Source organism: Lutra lutra, chromosome 9 (assembly GCF_902655055.1).
Source record: "Lutra lutra chromosome 9, mLutLut1.2, whole genome shotgun sequence".
Taxonomy (NCBI): Eukaryota; Metazoa; Chordata; class Mammalia; order Carnivora; family Mustelidae; genus Lutra; species Lutra lutra.
In genome coordinates, this window is record NC_062286.1 from 133,446,043 (window position 1) to 133,470,616 (window position 24,574).

General features: G+C 53.6%; 1 protein-coding gene across 5 annotated transcripts in view; it reads left to right on the forward strand.

The window, feature by feature from the left end:
• Positions 1-3,009: 3,009 nt before the first annotated feature.
• The window catches only part of BCAS4 (breast carcinoma amplified sequence 4), a 56,458-nt gene continuing 34,893 nt past the window's right edge, over positions 3,010-24,574 (forward strand). The window contains exons 1-2 of one of the 5 annotated variants that reach the window (XM_047745453.1): positions 3,010-3,347; positions 18,493-18,564. In XM_047745453.1, the coding sequence (XP_047601409.1) occupies positions 3,168-3,347; positions 18,493-18,564 (252 nt within the window). In that variant the 5' untranslated portion in view covers positions 3,010-3,167. The remainder of the gene's footprint in view (positions 3,348-18,492; positions 18,565-24,574) is intronic. The other 4 variants (XM_047745455.1, XM_047745456.1, XM_047745458.1 and 1 more) reach the window with 4 other exon arrangements.

Sequence of the window (24,574 nt, forward strand, 5' to 3'; positions counted from 1 at the left end):
GAGTTATCTTGTAGAAGGCAGGATGGTGTGAGAGGCCCGTAAGGAGGTGGGTTCTGGAATTGGATTATCTGAGCTTAAATCCTGGTTCTTGCTTATAATAGTTATGATGCTGGGCAAGCGGTTTAGCCTCTCTGTTTCTGTCACAGTTTCTTCATCTGTGAAATGGGCTCACAGCAAGGCCCACCTACCTACCTCACAGGGTGTGGTCGATATTCGACAGGGCCTGTCTCTGTGGACAGCGCCTGGCCTGCCGTAAGTGCAAAGGACACGGTGGCCATGGGGACTGTGGTAGATACAAGGGACCCTTCGGTCACCAGCGCCCACAGAGTTAAGCAAGCACTGGAAGAGTATAGATTAGAATCGCTTGGGGGATCTGTTAAATGTCCCCAGACCGAGGCCACGCCCCAGGCCAATTAAATCACAATCTCTGGGGTGGGGACTGGGCATCAGTATTTTCTGGAAGCTTCCCAGGAGTTTCCGAGGTGCTGCCAAGCTTGGGAACCATTGCTAATCTTGAACCCTGTATGCCCGAGTACTGGACTGGGAGAATTGACCTTGAGAAGACACAAACAAGCAACCATTTTGTAGCTGGAGGGGAAGCCAGATGGGGGTGGGGTGTGGGATGGCAGGCTGTGTGACCCCGGCGGCCCAGCTAGGGACTCCTACTACGGCTCCAGGGGGCCTTGCGGGCCTGGCCGCCACTGGTACCCCCACACCCAGGCTGGGAGAGGGGCCGCTGCCCGCACCCGCGGAGGACTCCCAAGCGGGAGACCAGAGCCGAAGCTCGGAGCCCGGCTTGGGCGCCAGAGGGAGCTCGTGGGGACACGCCACGGCTCCATCCCTGCAGCTGGTTCAAACTGGTTTAGGCAGGGTGCGGCCCTGGCAGGCTGCATGCCAGGCCTCAGGCGTGTTGCCTGCCCCTGGGTCTCCCCAAGAGCTGGGAACTGGGGGCAGGGCGCTGGGGCACAGCCAGGCACCACCGACCCGCCAGGAGATCGTTCCACAGTCCGTCCCCTTCGTTGAAAACCATGGACGTGGCCTCCCACAGGGGTCCCTGGGTAACGCCCGCAGCAAGAGGGAGCCCCCGAATAGGGGTCCTTCTGACACTATGGCGAGCATCAGAAGAACCTGCGGGGCTGTTAAGAGGCAGATGCCTGGATCTCCTCAGAGATTTGGATTCAGAAAGTTGGGGGAGGGCTCCGGGCATCTGTATTTTTAGCAAAATGTTTCTAAGGCATAATCACACATTTGTGGGGGGAGCCTCACAGCAAAATGACTGTTGGCTAGCCAACTCAGCTCAGGGTAGAAATGGCTGAGACGCTGGGGAAGAGGCCGGATCCTTCCGCAGACACCCCAATTCCTGGGCCAAGGGGGTCTGAGCCCCCTGCCCTTTCAGCCAATATCCCAGGCCTTTTATTTGCCTTTTAGTGAGTCATTCTGGGCATCCAGTAGGTTTAACTCCGATAGCCACCAACGTTAGGGATCTAACTGAAACCCCGTTCATCCTCCGCCTCCATCCCCTCCCCCCACCGCTTTCCTGAATGGGGCCCGCACCGCTCCCAGGCGCAGCTTTCGCCTTTTACTCCATATGGCTGTATCCATACACAATATAGAGTGTGGTTTTGCATGTTTTTAAACCTTTATGTTAATGGCAGAGTGCCCTACGGAGCCTTCTGCAACATGTCTTTTTTTTTTTTTTTTTCCCCTTGTTAGCATTTTTTTTTTCCCCCTTGTTAGCATTATGTTCGTGAGTCTCATCCACCGGGGGAAGTCATCTGAAGTCAGTCCTGGGCTTTCCTGAGGCTTTCCTGAGGATCCCAGCCCGCCTGTCGCGGTGAGGGTCTGGTCTTGATTCCTGGGGATCTTGGGTGATGAGAGGAAGGGCTCCGAGCATCAGGAAAATCACGACGGTAATGAACGGCCACATTCAGGTCCCGTGAGTTCCTATCAAGACCTTTAACAAACCACCTGCGGCCCAAATCTTTCCCAAGATTTTTCCAGAAAGCGACCCTGACCTGAAGGCCTGAATGTTTGGGCCGAGATGTGGAGAAATGATTGGGAAGCAGATGTGGAAGTGGGAATTTTACAGCTTGTACGGGGACAGATCACCCACAAGCCGGAGGGAGCAGGAGCTCACGCCTCCTACCTGGGGTTGTCAGATAAACTCTACATGTAGATTTAGCCGGGATTGGGTGGGGGAGCGAGGAACGGGGGGTGTCGCCGATATTTATTAATAACCCTAAGCCCAGCCTGATTTTGTTCCACGCATGCAGCATTAAAAAAAAAAAAAAGGCGTCATAGGAAAAATGAGAATTCTAGATTTCCCCAGACCTCTTCACCATTTTTTGGATTTTCCTCATTTGGGTTTTTTTTTTGGGGGGGATGCACCCCGCCCTCTTCAGCCTCTATAGAGGGTCTACACAAGCCTCCCAGGGCTAAATGTGTATGCATGGGGGGGGGGGGGTCAAGCTTAGAGCATTTACGAATTCCCTGGGGAGTTTATTTTAAAAGCTGCTCCTGGGAGGGAAAGGCCGCTACGGCCGGTTTCTCTAATTCCCAGGACTCTCCGCCGGGCGCAAACAAGATGCTGGAGTTAGGGCGGCCTTGGGGGCGGGGCTTTGGTCTTTAAATGAAAGGATCCTCTGGATGGCGGTTCTCTATCCTGGATGCTGGAAACAGCCGGGGAGCTTTAATTTAAAAACTACTGATGCCCAAGCCCCACCCCCAGGGGTTCCGGCTGGATCCGCCGGGTGAGGCCCGGCTTCCGGGCTTTTGAAAGCTCCCCGGGGCAGTCTAAAGTGCCTTGGGGGCTGGGAACCGTGGCTCCGCCCGGATTCCAGGGAAAAGGGGTGGTCTCTACGCGCGGTTCTCAAACTCGGCTGTATGTTGGAATCATCAGGCGAACTTCAAAAAACAGTGGTGCCTGGTCCCAACCCCAGAGACTGTGTGTGGGCGGGACTTTGGAAGTTCTAAGGGTCCCAGGTGATGGCAATGGGCAGACGAGTTTGAGAAGCTTTGCTTTATTACCAGGTGGTGCAAGGGCCGGGCGCAGTGAGCACCGCGCGCCACTGGGTGGCGCTGCCCACTCGGCCCGGCGCTCGGGGAGGCGCGTGGGGGCCGAGGCCCGGTGCGCACCTGCCCCGCCTCCTCCAGGCGGGCCACGGGGCATGCAGCCGGTCGGGGGCGGGGCTCCGAGGCCCGGACGCGGCCACCGGCTCCCCCGCACCCTCCTCCAGCTGGACCCCGTCGCGCTCCTGATGCTGCTAGTGGACGCCGACCCGCCGGAGTCCGTGCGCGGCGGGGCGCGCGAACTCGCGCTCTTCCTGACCCCCGAGCCCGGGGCCGAGGTAGGGGACAGGGGATGGCGGTGGGGGAGGCGCGTCTCGGGGTTGAGGGTCTGGGCTCTTGCACCCCGCGGCAGGAAAGGGTGGGTGCGGCCTCCGGAGCGCCGGGACCCGAACCCTTGGCGTCCCCACCGCATCCTCTCACACCCGGCACAGGGGCCGGAGGGCCCCATCCTTTGCGGAGCGGTGATGCCTGGCGCCGCCCAGAGATACGCGGCAGGTCGCACCGCTCCCTTCTCCAGCGGATAAGGCCCCCGGGGTCGCAGACTCGCGTCGCTTCCCGGTCAGGGCTCCCAGCGTCGGCGGGGACTGTGGAGCAAGGCGCGCAGGCAGCCGCTGCCCTTTGCCAGGCGGGGCCCTGGGGAGGCCGCCCCCGGGTCCTGTCCCCAGCCGGGCGCTCAGCCCACTTCGCTGCGAGCCAGGGGCCCCGGGCCTGGGAAGAGGCGGGCGGGCTGCGTCTGTGCGGGGAAGCCCTGGGCCTTGGTCCTGCTGTTGCTAAGAGGGAAAATACCTCGTCTCTATCTGTACTTTCTATTTTAAAAGCACAGAATAAAAAGTAGATCTGAAACTAGGCCCTTCATCTTCCAGCTGAAGCCAGTCTGTTAACAGTGCCGTGAAAAAGTTATTTATCCAAGTCGGCCAGGAGTTATTTAAGGCTTGAATTCAACTCATTCTCTTTTTAAATCTCAAAAGCAGGACAGAACTATAGCAAAGAAAGGGTGAGCACCCTCTCCTTTTTCTCTGCGTCCCTAACTCCAGTCCCTAGAGATAACCATCACCAACAGTGTGGTGTGCCTTATTCCAGACACTTAAAAAATGCATTTTCAAATGTGGGTATGCATACATATTAGTAATGCTATGTGTTAGTTTTTATAAAACCCCACTTGATACTGTAATGCTGTTCTGCAGGTTGCTTTTTTCCACTCAAAATTGCATGAACAAATGGGGAGTGACTGCTAATGATAAGGGACAGGGCTTTTCAGGATGGTGAAAATGTTCTGGAATTAGTCGTGATGGTTGCGCAACTTCATGAATACACTGAAAACCACAGAACTGTACACTTTTAAGGGGTGAATTTTATGATATGTGAATCACATCTCAATTTTACAAAATAGCATGGACATATTTTCATGTCAGAATGTATCCATAAGAGCTGTGCAATAGAAATATAATCTGAGCCACGAATATGAGCCATTCATGTAATTTGAAATGTTCTGGGAGCCACATAAAAAAGGAAAAAGAAACAGGTGAAATTAGTCCCATTACACTTAAAATAACAGTGCCTCCAAAATGTCAATCATTTTAATATGTAATCAATGTAAAACAATATTTTTTAAATGTAAAACAATTTTTTTTAAAGATTTTATTTATTTATTTGACAGAGAGAGATCACAAGTAGACGGAGAGGCAGGCAGAGAGAGAGAAAGAGGGAAGCAGGCTCCCCGCTGAGCAGAGAGCCCGATGCGGGCCTCGATCCCAGGACCCTGAGATCATGACCTGAGCCGAAGGCAGTGGCTTAACCCACTGAGCCACCCAGGCGCCCAATGTAAAACAATTTTAATGAGATTTTTATTTTTTTATGTGCTAGGTTTTCAAAATTGGGCTTTTTATTTTATTTATTTATTTATTTATTTATTAAAGATTTTATTTATTTATTTATTTGACAGCGAGAGATCATAAGTAAGCAGAGAGGCAGGCAGAGAGAGAGAGAGGAGGAAGCAGGTTCCCCACTGAGCAGAGAACCCAATGTGGGGCTTGATCCCAGGACCCTGAGATCATGACCTGAGCTGAAGGCTGAGGCTTTAACCCACTGAGCCACCCAGGCGCCCCCTTTTTTTTCGGTTTTAGGAGAAGGGGAGAGAGAGAGAGGTGGGGGGTGGGGAAGGGCAGAGGGCCAGGGAGAGAGAATCTTAAGCAGAATCCTCTCCCAGCCTGGAGCCGGTCCCGGGGTTCGATTTCACGATCCCAAGATCATGACCTGAGCCGAAATCAAGAGTTGGACCCTTAACCAACTGAGCCACCCAGGCGCTCCCAAATCAGGCTTTCCTACTGAACTTACAACATATCTCTCTCCATTTGGACCAGCCATATTCTAAGTGTTTAATAGTTATATGAGGCTGGTGGCTTCCGTGTTGGAGAGCGCAGGTGCCATTATTCTTTGGCTTCCTAGCATCCCACAATGAAGTAATAATTACTCCCGTTTCCTGGGCACACGCTATGTGCTAGCTGTGTGCTACGCCCTGTTCCCACCGACCCAGTGTCCAGGAGGTTTTTGGGTGGCTTGTATGGCTGAGAAAACAGAGGCCCTCGCAGAATCAGCACCGCCCACTGGAGGGGCCGTAATTTATGACCTCTGCCCCCAGGGACGGGCTTTTGGGGTGTCTACAGTTTTTCACTGGTTTAAGGAACGTGACCGTGTTTCTCGTTCCTTCTCTGCCTTGCTCTCAGCAGAGACATGTCATTGTGCCCAGCGGCTAAACCTCAGCTTCATTTTGTCTCTATTAGGGACAGCCCTCAAGACAGACTGCGTGTGTTAACTTCATTTTCTCACTCAGGGCTCTCTTTAACTCAGACACGGGCTGGCTCACCCTCGTTTGTGAGGGAGGTGATGAAGAGCCCCGCTCCCTGCAGCTCCGTGTGGCAATAAACCCACTTAGAGCGCTGGCTGAAGTTTATTTACCAGAAGCAGCAGAAACTGCGGGAGCAGAGTCACTCGTAACCTCTACTTAAAGCTTAATTCATTAGCGGGTCCCCGTGCTGAGGCTGTTTGCAGATGGGTCAGTGAGCTGGAAAAGGGAGATCTGAGTTAGTTGGGAACAGGCCTGGACAGCTGGGCCCTTCTCCTGGGGCCACTTTTGGCTTTTAAATTTTTTTTTTTTTTTTTTTTTTAGATTTTATTTATTTATTGACAGACAGAAATCACAAGTAGGCAGAGAGGCAGGCAGAGAGAGAGAGGGAGAAGCAGGCGTCCCGCTGAGCAGAAAGCCCGATGCGGGGCTCGATCCCAGGACCCTGGGATCATGACCTGAGCCGAAGGCAGAGGCTTTAACCCACTGAGCCACCCAGGCGCCCCCACTTTTGGCTTTTAAATGGGTCCCAGACCAGCCAGCTCCAGTCCTAGGGGCGTCCTGGGGTTCCTAGTGAAGTGGGCCCTGCTGTGTTCAACACCTTGAACCTCTGGTCTGTGCTAGGAGCTGGGGACAGCAGTGAAACACGCAGGGGCCCTGCTCTCAGGACACCATTGGGCCACAGACACGTCATGCACCAAAGCTCTAGATGGGGACAGCGGCCCTGGGAGCAAACACGTGGTGGTGTGATAGAGGGTATCTGTGTGAGTCAGCAAGACAGGGGGCGGGCAAGGTCTCTCCAGGGAAGCGGAGACCTGAGTGGTACCCACTGAGGAATGTGCAAGAAAGAAGTAGCCCAGGGACCTGACTTTGTTGGGGTGCAATCAGGGAAGGCTGCCTTGAGGCGGCAGCATTTTAGACTGAGGCCTAAAGTGTGAATGAGAGCTGGCCAGGCTACGAGGAGCAAAATCACCCAGGCAGAGGGAACAAAACCTGCAAAGGCCCTGGGGTGGAAGGAAGCAGGATGCCCTTTGGGATGGGAGAGCAGCCGGTGGAAGGGGCAGCCATGGGAGGTGTGGTCAGCGAGGAGGGCAGAAGCGCGGCTGCAGCGTGGCTGGCTGACATTGGCGGGCAGGTGAGTATTTTACTGTTTTTTGTGCCTTTGGGGTATTCTGTTCAACCAGTTTTTTGTGTGTTTTACTTTCTCTTTTTCTGGTTTGAACTTCCTCTTTTGTGGGGGAGTTTCAGGCCGGTCTCGAGAAGCTGCTTCAAGATGGCAGAGAGAGAGATGTTTGCTTCTCGGGCACGCTCTGATTTACAAGGACAGGTCGTTCAGGGCCCTCTCGAATAGCGGAGCGTCGGTACCCACGCACGGCTGAATCCTTGGCCAGGCTCTTTCAGAGTTGTCTTTGGTTCCTCTGCTGAGACACAGGACAGGCTTGTGAGGTTCATGGCCTGGGTGGGAGGACATCAGGCCAGCACTTTCCGAGGCCCAGGGTCTCTGCTTGAGTGAGCAGAGGATGAAGGCGGAGAAAACACTTGGTTCTGTTAACCGCATGTGGACTAGAGCGGGGGTTGCAAACTCCTAGCCCCAGTGCTGAGTCCCGCAGTCTGATGTGACTGGATCTGTCAACATAGGGCTTCTTAAATGGAGCACTCTTGTGAAAAACTCCGAGTTTCTGGTTTATTTAAAATATTAGGCAGTCTGTTATTGTGTTTAGTTTTGTTCTAAAGGAAGCTCTATGCCCAGAGCGGGGCTTGAACTCACAACCCCGAGATGAAGAGTCACATGCTCCACCAGCCGAGCCAGCCCGGAGCCTCTCTGTCGGTGGAGCAGGTGACCCTTGATCTCAGGGTCAGGAGTTCAAGCCCCACATGGAGCATAAAGCCTACTTACAAAAATGAAGTAAAATAAAACATTAGCTGTTCTGGTAGGTCTGGGTCCCTGTTTGCCACAGTCCCCACTCCTCCCTGCTGTATTCCCCATACTGAAGCTTCCCGTAGCATTAGTTACCATTTACCCTTGAGCTTGAACTTTTGATTTTTCTGTCATCACATAGGGAGAAAGTGGAATGACTTTTCCAAACCATGTGTTTGGACTAAACTAGGAAAACCTAAACTAGCCAAAGATGCCCCGGAGTTTCATGAAAAAAAAAAAAAAAATCAAAGAGAGTATGTCCAACCTGCAAACACCATGTGCTTGTGCCCCCCTCCCCCGGTCATGTGTCCTTGTGACCTGCTGGTCCTCTTTTGGCGTTCAGGTGAGGGATGTTCAGATGCCCCGTCTCAAAGTGCAGTTCTGTGTTCCTTTATTCCTCAGGTCTTTATGGTGAGCCCTGTGTGTGCCAGGCTCTGTGCTGGACTGGGGACCAGGGAGAGGCCCGCAAGGCCAAGGGGGTGTCTGGCCTGAAGGACTGGCACTGCGGAGAGGGAGATGAGCGCACTGGTCACGATTGAGCAGAATAACTAAATGGTGCCCAGTGCCGTAAAGGGGACAGCAGAGGGACAATGACGGACATGCAGGGAGGGTTGGAAGGAACCATCTGGCAAAGCTCCAGCAGCACGTGCATGGCCCAAGGGGCAAACATGAGGCACGGGGTGTGGGGGGACCTCGGCAGCCAAGGGCGAGAGTGGGTGGGGTGAGACTAGGGCATAGGGCCATGGGGAGGAATCTGGATTCGATCCTAGGGTGCTGGCCGTGAGCAGGGGTGCACTAGCCATCAGCTGGGGAAAGCCGTGATCAGGTTCCTGGCCTCACGGCTGCACGTTCTCGAATGTGTTGTAGGGGCTGGAGCGGGAGCAGGAGGACCACAGATGTGGCTGTCTGAGGGGAAGTGGCCTGAGCTGGCCATGTTCCCTGAATCAGAAACTTTAGGATGTGAGGTGCCAAGGTGGGTGCTTGAAGGGGGCAGCCTCTCTCAGAAGGAAGTTCCTTTCTTTCTGCCCCATGGAAGGAGCCATATCTGGGTCTGAACAACCTCTTCTCATAGGACGTCCCCCCTTTGTGGGAGGGTCAGGCTGGCTGACCGTCAGGACCGACTGAGGAGCTTTAAAACAGAGAGGTCCGAAAGATCGGGAAGGACTTCAGTGCCTGGCAGCCTGGGCCAGTTAACAGCAATGCGTCCGCACAGTGGACAGTTGACAGCTGCAGGGGGAGTCAGCTCTGGGTGCCCGTTCATGGTGGCCTGCGGCGCCCGGCTCCAGGGCAGAAAGGCAAGGGGCACGGAGATGTGTGTGGTGTATACAGCAACTTACACGGCAGAAAACCCCACACCTATTTCATGCACGTATAAATAGAAGATAAAGGGGAAGCCGTCTCCAGGGGTGGGGCGGGGCATAGCCGAGGTCAAGAGCACTGATGTAGGGCATGGTACCCAAACTTTGCTGAAGGTTGGAGTCATCTGGGGATTTTAAAAAAAAATCTTTCTGGGGGGTGCCTGAGTGGCTCAGAGGTTGGGCCTCTGCCTTCAGCTCAGGTCATGATCTTAGGGTCCTAGGATCGAGCCCCGCATCGGGCTCTCTGCTCAGCGGGGAGCCTGCTTCTCCCTCTCTCTGTCTGCCTCTCTGCCTACTGTGATCTCTCTCTCTGTCAAATAAATAAATAAAATCTTAAAAATCTTTTGGGGGCCTGCTGTGTGTACCATCCCCAACACCCCCACCCCAGCCCCGGGTAGTCTGATTTCACTGGTGTGGGTGCCACGTGGACACTGGCCTTCTGAAAGCTCTCCATTCTGATGGGCGTGCTGGGAAATCAGTGTGGTTGCTGAGCGTGGGGGCCCCCTGTGAACAAGGCCCAGGGCTGGGCTGGTGAACTCTCCCGTGGGGATTCTGATGGCCAGCCTGCCTGTCTCATACGGCGGTTGCGGGGGTTGGATGAGCAAATCTGCAGGAAACACGTGGCGTGGGGCCTGGCCTGTGGTTAGCAGGCTGGGAACATCCGCGGCCGTGGTTCATTCCCTCATTCTGCAGGTGTGTCTCGAGCACACCCCTTGCTGGGTGCTGGGAGGGAGAATGCGTGAGACACATTTCTGTCCTAGGGACAGAGCAGGTGTGGGGGTTGATGCACAGTAATTGTTCGGGACAGTGTCGGGCAGTGGGGATTCCGGCCCTTTTAGGCCCTTCGTTGGTGCTGAAGATACGAGTTTTCACTCACCACGGCCTCATGGAGACCTAGAAACCCGGTGTTCACCGTGCCCTGCGCGCACGAGGCCAGCTGCAGGTTCCAACTCTCGGTTTGCAAAACCCAGTTGCTGAGCCCACGGCCGCGTGAGCTACCAGTTCGCCTAAAGCGGCCTTGGGTTCTGAATTAATTCCTTGCTGCAAGTGTGATGGAAATGTGGCCTGGGGGTTCTTTTATTTTTTATTTTCTTTTATTTTTTTTAAAAGATTTTTTATGTATGTATTTGACAGAGAGGGACACCGCGAGAGAGGGGACACAAGCAGGGGGAGTGGGAGAGGGTGAAGCCGGCTCTCCACTGAGCAGAGAGATGGATACGTGGCTCGATCCCAGGACCCCGGGATCATGACCTGATCCGAAGGGAGACACTCAACGACTGAGCCACCCAGGCGCTGCCCTGGGGGTTCTTTTAAAGTAAACTGGGGTTGGTTTTGCTCTTAAGGTAAGTTTTGTTTTAGGGGTGCCTGGGTGGCTCAGTTGGTTAAGCCTCTGCCTTCAGCTCAGATCATGATCCCAGGGTCCTGGAATCGAGCCCTGCGTCGGGCTCCCAGCTCAGTGGAGAGCCTGCTTCTCCCTTTGCCTCCTGGTTCTAGAGCTTGTGCGCTCTCTCTCACACACAAATAAATAAATACAATCTTAAAAAAAAAAAAAAAAGTAAAAAGTTTTGTTTCAGAAAATAAGTATATGCACTTGTCACAAAATTCCAAGGCCCCAGTGGCCAAGGAGTGGTGAGGAAGCTTCCTCCCACCCAGGTCCCCAGCCCCTTGCTGCCCAAGCGGAGGCCACCACTGTTCCTGATCGTGTCCCCTTCCTGCAGGCGTGACAGGTCCTTCCCCATCCCCACCTGTAGTCTTCCATTGGCGGATCCTGCTTCCTCCACTCAGTTTGTCTTGGAGATGTTCCCGATGAGCACATACAGGGCTGCCCGATTAGTTTTCGCTGCTCAGCAGAATTACATCATCTGGACTGCAGGTCCGACAGCCATTTCTCTGCTGATGGACACTTCGGTTACGCGGCTTCTTTACTCCCACAAAGCCTGTTGCAGGAGGAGCTCTGCACACACACCGTTGCATTTGTGCAAGTATGTCTGTCAGATAAATACCTAGCAGGGGATTTCCTGGACCCAAGGGTACCTGTGTTTTAAATTTTGGTTGCTGTTGCCAAGTAAACCCTTTTTGAAACCAGGGTGAAGGCAAGCAGAGTGGAGTGGCTCAAACCTCAAAGTCAAGGGTCCCGTGAGGCCTGGATGGGCACTCTTGTTTGCCCCGTTTTGGGGCCGGAGAGGAAGGAGTTCCCGTGTCCCCTCTTTGGGAAGTGGGTTTCTCTGAGCATGTCAGGTCCTTCCTGGCTCCGGCTCCCAGGGGCTTTTGACCATCCCTCCGGCCCTTCCGTCCTGCGCACAGAGACGAGGCTGCTGTTTCTGCCTTCTGTCAGGCCGGTGGAAAAGTGAACACCAACATTAAAAAGACTTGTCTTTGCTGTCCTCTGAAGGGACCACCACAGCTGCTTCGGGAGAAGAGGTGACAGTCCTGCTGGAGTTGCCCAGGGTGAGGGCAGGCCCCACGGTCCTCAGGTCGCTTCCTTTCCACCCAGGTCGTGTCCTTGGGAACCCCTGGCCCCGCCTGGATGGAGGAAGCCCAGGGCAGGGGCAGGCAGCGGGTGTGGCATCAGAAAAAGCTGAAAAACCCGACCTGGACCGTGATGTGGCTGTAGGTGGGTGTCCTCTGGCTGGCACCGTGATTTGATTTGAAAAAGGCTAAGTGGTTGCCAAATTCTATAAAGGGGGAGTTTTCTTTCTTTCTTTCTTTTTTTTTTTAAGATTTTATTTATTTATTTGACAGGGACAGAGATCACAAGTAGTCAGAGAAGCAGGCAGAGAGAGAGGGGGAAGCAGGCTCCCTGCTGAGCAGAGAGCCCAATGTGGGGCTCGATCCCAGCACCCTGAGATCATGACCTGAGCTGAAGGCAGAGGCTTTAACCCACTGAGCCACCCAGGTGCCCCAAGGGGGAATTTCTCATAAAAAATCCAATGTCTGGCTTCTCTGAAAGTGTTACCCTGTTCCTGGCCTGGCTGGATGGACCTTGTGGTTGCCTAGGAGGATTCTTGAACATGCGTGCGTGCGTGCGTGCGTGTGTATGTGTGTGTAAATGGCGTTATTGCAATGTAATATATACACAATGGAAGTGTACAATTTAATGGCTTTTTGTTTATTCAGAGTTGTGCAACGATCAACCTGAATCAATTTTAGAACATTATCATTACCCCTGGAATTAATCCTGTACCCCTCGCTCTTGCTCCCCAGTCCTCCTCGTTGGACTGCTCTCTGTCTCTCTAGATTTGCCTGTTCTGGACAATTCATATATGCTTACGTTTTATTTATTTATTTTTTAAGATTTATTTATTTATTTGAGAGAGAGAGAGTGTGCGTGCGCACTAGCCGGGGGAGAGGCAGAGGGAGAGAGAGAAGCAGACTCCCCACTGAGCACAAAGCCCCATGCGGTGCAGAGCTCAATCCTACGACCCTGAGATCATGACCTGAGCTGAAACCAAGAGTCAGATGCTCAACCAACTGAGCCACCCAGGTGCCCTATATATCCTTGTGTTTTAAAGACACTGTCCGTGATCGAGCCCCGCATCAGACTCTCTGCTCAGCTGGGGGACTGCCTCCCACCCCCACCCCCCCGCTTGCCTCTCTGCCTACTTGTGATTTCTCTCTCTGTCAAATAAATAAATGAAATCTAAAACAAACAAACAAACAAAAAAAAACCACGGGCCCGTGGTTTAAAGGCCACATTCAGCCAGCAGACAGGTTTGTTTGGCTGTCATACTGTGTTTTAAGTTGGGGGGTTTTGAATTCTCATGCCTGGAAAGTTTGCATACATTCCTGGGTTGCTGTCTGCCTTGAACAAAACAAGTTTGGCGCCTCATCCCCTGGTTCATTCTGCTCAGGTCAAGTAGCAGCTGCCCTCTTTAGAGGGGGACGGGCTCTCCTGTGAGCCCCAGTCCCCACCCCTCCCTATTGTCTCTCTACCTGGAAACCAAGTATTAGCTGCTATTCATTATCCTGCATGTGCTGCTGTGTTTCCTAGAGAAAAGCAGGAGGTCTCTTCGAAAAGTGAAAAACTGAAAAGAAGCAGTGCGCAGAAAGCATACTCCCTTGTATTCCTTTCCTACCTGGCTTTTGTGTCCGTGGTGTTTGAATGCAGAGACCCTGGTAGGTCCCAGTCACACCTGTCTTTTGTATGGGTTTGGCAACTTGCCAAGAGTAACCCAGAGAAATTACTTCATTGATCCTTCTCGGCTTCCATCTCAAGACGGAGTCTGAGGATTGTTTTCCCCCAACTTTCAAATGGGAAACCAAGGCACACAGATGTCAGAGTGTAGTTAAGCCCACACAGCCCAACACGGCAGGGGTGGGACTGGAGAGCGGTCTGGGCTGCTATCCTCAGGCTGTAGCCCCGTTTCTCCCTCCTTCCCTTGCTCATTTTTCTTTCCTTCCCCGCTCCCTTCTTCTCTCCTTTCCTGCAACAGGTGTTCTCTGGGCACTGCATTGGTTTCCAATCGCCGGGTACCAAACTACCCCAAGTCTTTGTGGCTGAAAACAACCACCATATAATGGCACGTGGTTTTGCAGGTCTGTGGGGCTCCCCTGAGCAGTTCTGCCCCCAGATAACGGGAACAGCAGGTGCAAAGGCCCTGGGGTAAGGATGTGGTTGGTGTAGTTGATGGGGAGTGAGCTGTGGGCACAGAGGTTGGAAAAGGTGGGTCCAGATGGATGGTCCAGATGGTGTAGGGCTGGCAAGGCATCTCTTTGGTGATTGCTGAGGGAGGTCTTGGACAGGGGAGGACTTTCTTTTTTTCTAATTAAGATACAATTCACGGAATAAAACATTTACCATTTTAAAGTATACAATTCTGTGGTTATGAGTATATTCACTATTTATGCAAACATCACCATGACCTTGTTCCAGTGCATTTCCATCCCCTGAGAAAGGAAGACCATGGCCATTAGCAGTCCATCCCTCGTTCTCCCACTGCCTGTTAACCTCCAGCCAGCGATCTGCTTTCTGTCTCTGTGCATTTGCCTCTTCTGAACCTTGCCCCTCAAAGGAATCATGTGATGCATGGCCTTTTGTGTCAGGAGGCTTTTGCTCAGCCTCACGTGGAGAATTACCCATGCTCTAACACGTAGCAGGTCGACATTCCTCTTGATTGCCACGTAATATTTCTTTTCTTTTTTTTCTTAAGATTTTATTTATTTATTTGACAGAGAGAGCGAACACAAGCAGAGGGAGAGGGAGAAGCAGGCTCTCCGCTGAGCAGGGAGCCTGATGCAGGGCTCGATCCCAGGACCCTGGGATTGTGACCCGAGCAGAAGGCAGACGCTTTGCCAAATGAGCTACCCAGATGCCCGCCACATAGTGTTTCCATAGTGTGGACACGGCATATTTTGTTTGTTTGTTCATCACTTGGTGAACCTGAGTTAGTTCCACTTTTCGACTCTCATGGATAACGCACACCGTTCCTGTAAGAACAGTGTGTTTTGGGGCGCCTGGGGGGCTCAGTGGGTTAAGCCTCTGCCTTCAGCTTAGGTCATGATCTCAGGGTCCTGGAATCGAGCCCCGCATTGGGCTCTCTGCTTAGCAGGGAGTCTGCTTCCCCTTCTCTCTTCCTACTTGTGATCTCTCTCTGTCAACAAACAAACAAACAAACAAACAAAAACAGCGTGTTTCCCACTCCCTGGGCTCTATGGCTGGGTCATAGGGTAACTCTGCATTTCACCTTCTGAAAGAGTGCCGGCCTGGTTTCCGCAGCAGCGGCACTGGGTCCCAGCCCTCGCCCCCACCCTGCCAGCAGTGCACAAGGGTTCCAATGGCTCCCGACGCTCGGTGGTTGTTGTCATTGTCTAGTTTCGCAGCCGTAGCCACAGCAGTGGCCGGAGATGGTGGGGTGGGAGAGTTCCAGCTGACAAGGGCTGTGATTGTGACGGGGTCTTTCAGAGGAGTAGAAGGTCACAGGGGCCAGCGAGCGACGACTGTGCCCAGTTCCCCGGGGGGTGGCCAGGGGGGCGGACGGAAGCCGTGGGCTTCAGGCTACGTTCCGACGGCGGCACAGAGAGCATTTGCAAACACTCCGGGTGGGGCGGCCTGAGAAGGACAAGTGCACAGAGGCTGCTCCCATCGCCTGAGCAATGGACAACAGAGTTTCCACTTGTTGAGCTGCAGAAGCCCACGGTGGAGGGCCTGCTGGTGGGCTGTTTGGTGCCTGTCACTTGTGGGCAGGGACCAGTCACATTTTGGTGTCCTGACATCCCCGGCTGGGAAGCTTGGATTGGCACTTCGGGAGATTGATGTAAGAAAGTAGATGCCGTGATTCACGTGTGTTAGAAATGCCCCCACCGTCCCCGCTGGCTGAGCCCCAGATGTCACGCTAGTCGAGCCATTTGCTTTCTTCCCCTCAGAGTGCGACAGTTTATGCCCGGGGAGTTGCACGGGAGGGTGAGGGCATTCATTTTGCTGATGGGCTGGTGAACAAGGCATGTGGACTGCAGCCGGCAGGACTCTCATTTCTGAGGCCACTTAGGGGATTATCTCGAGAGAAAATTGTCCTATGAATGATTTGTGGGCATGGCGGGTTGGCTAATCCCGAGCTCCTTCCTGTTGGTTGGGAATGTCTCCGGCCTGTTCCTCCTCAGCTGGCCAGTCAGAAAATGCCTTCTGGGCTCTCTCCTGCTTTGGGGCCCTGCCCCAGGAGGTGGGGGGAGTGGTGGGGGACGGAGACTGTAGCTGACAGGCAGCCATAAAGGGGACACTTTTCCCAGTCTCCAAAGAGCCTCTGGTAGTGACAGACCTCAGCTCTGCACTGGGAGTGCTCAGGGTCAAATCTGGCTTCAGACTTTATTAGCTGTGTGACCTTGAGTGAGTGACTTAAGCTCTCCGGTCATCTGTTTCCCAGTCCATAAACAGGGGGAAGGTATAGCCCCTGCTGTACAGAGTTCTTGTGAAAATCAAGGGAAAGAATCCACATACAGTGCTTAGCCGTTGTTTTTATTGTCTAGTGAGAGAGATACGTAAAGCGGCCACCTAATAGCACCTACCGTGTGCATTATGTGAGGGTGACCTCCTAACAACCCTGCCCGACGGGTGTGGCGGTTGCTGTCACAGGGGAGCCCACCGAAAGGCAGAAGTCAAACCCTTGAGTTCAGGTCCCACGGTTGGCCCAAGAGAAGATGGGATTTGAACCCGGGATGGACTGACCTCCTCTCAGAACACACCCGGGTAGGGTGAGATGTGCTGCCTCTGAGGAAAAAGCTTCGGTCCCAGCCGGGGAAGGAGGAGGCCCATCCAGCTGGGGCGGGGGCATCCACGTCCCTCTGCTCGTGTTGCCTTCCTCAGCGGGTCTGGGGTCTGGGGCGTCTGCACCTGCACTCTGGAGGGAGCCTCCCCCGCCTGTCTGTGCCCTTCTCCCGTCTCATCCCTCCCTCTGCCAGCAGAAGGAAGCGCCCAGCCTTCCTGTCTCCCATGTCTGTGGCCTCTTGCCTCCTTCTTCCCTCCTTAGCACAATAAGGGCTTTTTTTCCTATGATCTTACTTTTTGGGGGATGGAGAGAACTTCCTTTTGCCTCTCAGTCCTCCCTCCACTGTGGTCCCCTTCCCTGTCGAGCCTCCCCCATGCAGGCACAGAAATAGTCCCAGCTGTGAGACGAAGGTGCCAGAGTTTAAAATTGCAACTTGGTACTATTTTTACTCCAGCCGGAAAGATGTTGTGTGTGTGTGTTTTTTTTTTTTTTTTTTTGCACAGCCATTTATTTTGTTGTGGTAGCGATGGCTCCTGCCGCAAGCAGCGGGCCCTGATGGGGCGTCAGCCTCTCTGCCAGGACAAGTGGGCAATGAGGGGAGCCTTCAGGTGTCAGGGTGCTGGGACCAGGCCTGCCCAGAAGTGTCTGGGGTCGCCTTCCTGGAGCAGAAGGGTCTGGCCCGGTGAGCCGAGCAGGTGGCTTACGTTCTCAGCACACTTTCTTCCCAAAGGCCTCGTCGTTACAGAAACAAAACAAAACCAAAAAACTGGTATTTTAGAAGTCGTGAACACGGTACATACTTGAGGAGGGATAAAAAAGGTTCAGGCTGATTTTTGCACAAGTGATTTGAATGGGGTGTGGACTAAGACCCTTCCACAGTCATGTTCAGATTGGCCCATGCTTGGCAGGACATGAACCCGTGCTGCCATTTAAAAATTGGGACATTTGGGGCGCCTGGGTGGCTCAGTCATTAAGCATCTGCCTTCGGCTCAGGTCATGATCTCAGGGTCCTGGGGTCGAGCCCCGCATTGGGTTCTCTGCTCAGCGGGGAGCCTTCTTCCCCCCCCACCCCACCCCCACCCTTCCTGCCTCTGTGCCTACTTGTGATCATTCTCTCTCTCTGTCAAGTAAATAAATAAAATCTTTTTTAAAAAATGGGACAATTTCCATAACATTAAGATTCCTGGCTTCTCTTGAAAAACACAGCCCCGAGTCTGTGTTTACTGATGGCTGCTGGCTGTTCTAGATTTGGGCAAGCACTTTTCAGATCACTGCAAAGCCCCGGAGGCCTGCTTTACTCCTTGATGTCACTCATGATGTAATTCCCCAGCCCCGGTACCTCAAGGTTTAGACCCTTCGGATAACATAAAGCACTCAAGGCTCCCTTGTCCGACCCTGTTCCCCAATTCCTACTCCCCAGGGCCAAGGACGAGCCATTAACAGGTTGCCAAATAAAGTAGGGGATGCCCAGTTCAATTTGAATTTCAGATTGAATGATCGTTTAGTGGAAGTTCATTTCCTATTTATTAGCAGTTTGGTCTGTATGGTTCCAGGCCTTTCTGGTAAACCACGTATGTCCTTCGTGCGTTGTTACAAGGATGGGTTTCTATTTCCATCTCTTCTGCATCTTTTGTGAGCTCTCCTTAGTATTTGTTAGGGGGCATTTCTCACAGTGTGTAAGACCTTTGAGGCTGTGGACTCAAGCCCAGTGGGAATCCTGGGCCCCCCACCTGTTACCTGTGTGACCTTGAGCAGGCTTCCCTCGCCCCTGAGGCTCAGTTTCCTCATCTGAACAATGAGATGATGCAGGTAGCTTTGTACTGCTTCCTGCTAGTTTTCACTTAGCTCCTTCCTTGTGACATCTGCACGGAGTGGATGGCCGGCGGTGGCTTTAACCAGGCCTCTGTCCAGGGGCGTCAAGATTGCCGCCAGCTTATCACGATTTTAAATGAGGCTAGGAGAGATTTTGAAAAGGGAAGGGAGGTCTGAAGGGAACTGGGCAGATAATCCTAAGATTTAGTTTGCTTTAAAAAAAAAAAAAAAAGTGAAGGGCGTTTGTCTCCCTGGAAACCACTTGCTAATCTCCAGAATATCGTCTCTTTTCAGGCGAAGGAGGTGGAGGAGACCATTGAGGGGATGCTCCTCAGGCTGGAAGAGTTCTGCAGCCTGACTGACATGGTGAGTGCCTGCCTGAGAGGCGTGGATTTAGGCCCAGGCCAGACTCCAGGCCCTTCCTGGGGTTTTCTGGGGAAGCCATTTTGGTGGTGATTTAGCAACCAGAAGGAATGGGGCAGCAGCCAGTGGTGAGAGGAAAGCCACACACACACTCTCTCACACTCTCTCGCTCTCTCTCAACACCAGGGCTTCCTGAGGCGGCCATCTTGATAACGCCCATCCCCCCCAGATGGCTCTTATTCCACTGAGGAGCCTGGAGTGGGCCACCAGGTGGCACTCTCGGGCACCGATGCAGGGAGCCATTCAGCGGGGATGCTAAGACTATATTTAACTTTTCCTCGGCTCTGCGCCGTCCGCCAGGCAAACATGGAGACAGCCAGGAAATGGCTTCAGGCCTGCAGGGCCTAGAGGAGCCTCCAGCCCAGGCTGTAGCCCGAGGCAGGGGTGGACATCAGGTTCCTTCCTGAATCCTCTTGCTCTCTTCGCATTTGCCTCCTACTCTGTTCTGTTGGATCAAATCCCCTTGGCTGGTGGAGAAGATGGAAGATGGTGCCTTAGGCCCAGAAGACAAGGTCTCCACTCCAAATTCTGTAAAAATCTCTAGATCCTTGTGTCCCCAGGATGGTAGCCAGCCAGGTGTGGGGCCCTGAGGAGCAATGATAGAATTTTCTAGAAACTTTCAGCACCCTGGGTTGAAGGCTTCTGCCCAAAGGCCCAAAGGGCAGAGTTCCTTATTGTGGTGAGGCCCTGCCTGTCCCCGGAGCAGAGGAAGCCCGGCTGGACCCAGTGGGGTAGATTTGTGCCCCCGTGAAGCATGTGTCTGGGGAAGTGTTTGTGAGAGCCCAAGGGTGTAACAGTAACAGCAGCCTCGGACGTACTTGGTGCCAGGCACGATGCGAAGCGTTTTTCCGTGTCACCCCATTTCTCCTCGAAGCAGAGTGAGACGATGGGTGCCGTGTCATCCCCATTCATTCAACAGACCTACCTCATGCCGCCCTCTGGGGACACAGCTGTGAACAAGACAGAAACATCCCCAAGAGGACCTGTATGTGTTTCTCTCTTGAGAACCAATTTTCTAGTTTGGGTGTGGGTCCAGGTGGGAGTCGGTAGTGAGACAGACTTTATTGATTGATTTATTTAGATTTTATTTATTTATTAGGGAGAGAAAGAGAGCACACGGGCAGGGGGAGAAGCAGGGGGAGAGGGAGAAGCAGACTTCCTGCTGGGCAGGGAGCCTGACCTGGGACTTCATCCCAGGACCCTGATATCATGACCTGAGCCAAAGGCAGGTCCCACTGACCCACTGAGTCACCCAGGCGCCCTGAGACAGACTTTAAACAGCCCAGACAGTCCTTCCTTCATCACCAGCCATTGGACACCTTCCCTGACTGGGCTCCTTGGTGAACCTGAGATTAAAGAAAGATTCAGCTCTGTCTCCCATCCCCCCTGCTGCAGGAGTCCCCCGTGTGACCAGGGCTGTCACCTAGAGTTGAGGCACCAGCCTGAAGCTGTGTTCAAGGTACAAAGGGAGACTGCAGAGGTTTTAAAGAGGGAGAAGAGGGTCTAGAAGGAACTGGGCATATGATCCTACGACTTAATTTGCTTTTAAAAAAAAAAAAAAAGAAGTAGAAGAGCAGAGGCGTTAAATTCTGCCTGGAAAATTGGGAAAGCTTTGTCGAACAGGTGGTGATTAATTTGGGGCTTGAAGAAGGAACAGAAAGAATTCAGCTGCTGGGGAGGGCGAATGTCCAGGCAGAGGCACTGACCCATGGGTATGGTGTGCTGGCACAGTGTGGACCATGGGGACCCACAGGCAGGGGGTGGATCTGGAAGATGGGTGGACTGGTGACCTAGGGACACTTTGTTCTCAAGTTCAGCCATCCTGCCCCTTGAAAGGAGACCCACTCCCTGCCTGAGGGGAGAGCTTGGAGCAGGAGTCAACCTGAATGGGCAGAGGTGCTTGGCCACCCTGCCTTAGAAACTGTCAAGGCTTCCTGGTGTGGCAGAGGGGAGCCTGTGTGTGTGTCACCCGGAGGCAAAGGTGTCAGGCAGCGCTGACAAGGCCCACCCCTAACCAGAAGCCTGGAGATACATTTATGCAAAGATTTTAAGACTGAGATCACACACGACCCATGGACCCAGTCCCACCTGCAGATATGTTGGATGTTTCTGGAAGGAAAAGAAAAAGGAATTTGCTGCTGACATTTATAGAATGTCATGCAAAAAAAATCAGGATTTCTGGCTTCTTTTGGAAGAGCAAAGATCTGGCTCCCTTGGGGTGTGCTTGGTCCCACCTGCCCAGCATCAGCAAGGGTGGCTTAGTGTCCTCCCCACTGTGGACAGCACGTGAGCTCTCCAGCTGGTCACCGTCCACAGTTCCTATGGTGGCTCCCCGACTCCATGGCCACCTGCCAGGTACATCCGTCATGTGCTTGTGCGTTTTATGGCAGAGTATGTTTCTCTGTACTTTGGGCCCTACTGAAAGCAGAAAAATGAAACCAGACCAAGAGGGTCCCGTGTTTCAAGAAAGGGAAGAGAGTGGGTTTCCCATGGGAGGGAAGACCTTTTCATGAGTTTATATGTAAGCAAGTGTGCCTGCATTAAGAGAACATGTCAGGTATGATGCTTTTTTTGGCCTCTGCCGCAATGCTCAGTGCTGACGCCGTTTCGATTATGGAAATCCTCCTGCCCCAACGGGTCAGGCTCAGTTTACCTCGAGTGTCTGTCCACATGGCACAGAAAAAGGCGTCCAGCTCTCAGCCTTGGCTTGGGACCTCCTTCTCTCTTTTGATCCAAGCTAGGAATAAGTGGGGACCTCGGGGGAGCAGGCGATGTCACAACACGGACACTGTCCCCTGGGTCCCTGCGTTGGCCTTTGGAAACACTGATCACATTAGAAATCTGAGAGACGCCAGGCTCCCTGCACAGTCCAGAGAGAAGCAGCTCTGTTTCCGATCAAATCAGGCTCTTAGAAGCAAGAGTCTGGCTTCCTGTCGGATGCATTAGCTCCACGGTCAGCCTGTCCCTGATCACTCTGTGTGGCTGGAATTCATGGCCCTGCGCCTGCCACCTGTTTAGACCTTAGATATAATGCTAGTCACTGCCACTTTGAGCTCTGACTCTTCCTGCTCTGGGGCCTTAGGCATAGCATGTCCCCTCTTGGTGCCTTTCTTTTCCCTTCTGTAAAATGGATATAATGGTCCATAATGCATCACACTACCCCAAAACTTAGAGGTGTCAATCAACAACCAATGTATTATGCGGGCCAGGGCAGGGCACAGAGGGGACGGTTCATCCAAGACACATGCCACCTGCTGGGGCAGGGATTTCCAAGGTGGCTCCTTCTCTTGCTTGTGACGTCTGGGCTAGGAATGCTGGGTGGCTGGGGACAGGCTGGTGTCACTTGTCCCCATGCAGCCTCTCCTCGGGGCTAGCTCGGGCTCCTGCAGCGGGGCATCCCGCCTCCCGCAGCAAGCGTTCCGACAGATGGGAAGTAGAATCTGCCAGTTCTCTGGAGGGCTCGGGATGGAAATTGACACAGTCTCACTTCTGTCCTGTTTTACTGGTCGAAACCGTCAGGTAGCACACCCAGATCCAGGGGGAGAGGTCCCAGACCCCTGTGTCCGTGGAAGGAATGGAAAGAATTTGTAGCCCTCTTAAATCTGCAAATCATGTCCTTCTCCTAAGAGTTACAGCGCGGACTCGATGAGGCGGGGATGTGCCCGTTACAACAACAAAGAACGACAGTACCAAGTGTGGGCGAGCGCGGAGCCCAGAGACACCCGCTCACGCGTCGGTGGAAGCGCAAAACAGCCTGGCCCCTTGGGAAACAGTCTGGCAGATTCTTACCAAGTCACACGTGCGCTGACCCTACGTCGGTCTCAGCAGCTGCAGCGCGAGGTGCTTACCCGAGAGATGAAGATGAGAGTCTGCAAAGACCCGCACACGAGTGTTCTGAGCCGCCTTGTTCATGATGCCTCAAACCGGAAACAACCTTTTTTCTTTTTTTTTTAAGATTTCATTTATTTATTTGACACAGAGACAAGTAGGCAGAGAGGCAGGCAGAGAGAGAGGGGGAAGCAGGCTCCCTGCTGAGCAGAGAGCCTGACGTGGGGCTCGATCCCAGGACCCTGAGATCATGACCTGAGCCGAAGGCAGAGGCTTAACCCACTGAGCCACCCAGGTGACACTGGAAGCAACCTTAATGCAGAAGAGTGAAGTGGCCCGAATGCCGTGGGCGCCTCTCCTGAACATGAAGCGGGGGAAGGAGTCAGACACGGAACACCTGGTGTCGGAAGCTGGGTCGTGGTTCGCCCCAGGAGGGCGGTCGTGCTGCAACCTCTCCTGTGATGGGACGTCCGACACGTTGGCCGGGGTGGGGCCGGCACAGATGCGGACACATGTACTCGTTCACCCCGCCGTCTGCTTGAGGCCAGGGCCCTTCGCTGGCCGTCATTTCCTATGTTCAGTTAAAAATAACTGCTTAGCTGGGGTGCCTGGGTGGCTCAGTTGGTTAAGCAGCTGCCTTCGGCTCAGGTCATGATCCCAGCGTCCTGGGATCGAGTCCCACATCGGGCTCCTTGCTCATCAGGGAGCCTGCTTCTCCCTCTGCCTCTGCCTGCCGTTCTGTCTGCCTGTGCCCGCTCTCTCTCCCTCTCTCTCTGACAAATAAATAAACTAAAAAAAAAAAAATCTTAAAATAATAATAACTGCTTAGCCAGGTGCCAGGTCTGTAAGAGGTGACCCACGTGTGGTGGCTCCCAAGGTCACCATCTTCATCACCAGAGCAGCAGAAGGTCGTGACACCCAGGAGGATTTGTACGGCCTTCAGCTCAGTGCCCTCTGGAGCTTGGGCCGCTTGTCCGGGCCCTCCCTCCCTGGCAGGGAGCAGGCTCTTGCTTTGCTCACGTGGATGGAGAAAACGCCTTGCTGGCCTTGGGCCAGTACTTCCATTCAGCATTGGTGGGAGTTCTTGGGTCAAGTGCACTTGGCTGTCCTTCCTAGAGGCCCTGAATCATCCTGGACAGCCGTCTTTGCTCAGTGAGAACCCCCGTGTCCGCTGGCCAGCTCCGGGGAGGTGGGAGAACAGGCTGGAGAAGGGTCTGCTGGGTGCTCAGGCAGGTCAACCTGGCTAGGGCTTCATCCTGGCAGAGGCTCAGCCCGCATTGGCTCTTCGCTGACCTCTCTTTGCTCAGATGCGTGTGACATGAGCGTGTGAAGTGGGCGTGAGGACAGAAACGTCTTGCTTTCCTTTGACTCCCCTATGAGAAGAGAACACGCGGGGTGGCCACAGACACCGGGGAGACTCTAGGGAGTGGTGGGGACGGATAACCAAAGGAGACAGCTGTCACCCAGCTCCAGGTGATTGCTGTCACATGGGACATGGACCCAGGATGGCCAGGTCCTCTGCTTTTGGCGCCTGGTGTGGGTGCACTTTGGTTTTTTCAGACGTGACGTGGGCTGTCTCCACAAGGCCCTGCAGAACATGCGTGTAGACCTCTGATGTCACCGGTAGCCTCAGACCAAGCAGGATAGGAACCTGCCATCTCCTGCATGGCAGCCTGTGACCTTGGGCCGGCTCATTTTGTCTTCCTGTCTTTGCTTTGTCCTCAGCCAGGAAAGGTTGAAGATAAAATCGGTTCTGAGTCACAGGACCCGTTCTCAGCATGTGGTGAAGGTTTGTGGAGCGCTGGCGTGGTGCCCCTCCAACCCTTATTTTCACCTTCCAGTTCCCAGCTCACAGGGGAGCCACAAGAAATGTTTGGGGGCCGTTCAGACCCTGAGGATTACTCTCTACTTTCCCCCACACACATGCAGCCTGCCATCCGGGCGGGTGTAGCTGGCTCCCCATTGCCCACGAGTCCCGTGAACAGGTGTCTTCAGAGAGGGGCCTTCTTGGCTGGCCCAGACCCTCTCTTCCTTGGCTTCCTTCAGAGCTGGCGGAGGGGAGGGATGAGCTCCGTGAATCTCCTCTCTGCACCATCCCTTCTCTCCGGTGGGTGGGTCACTAGGA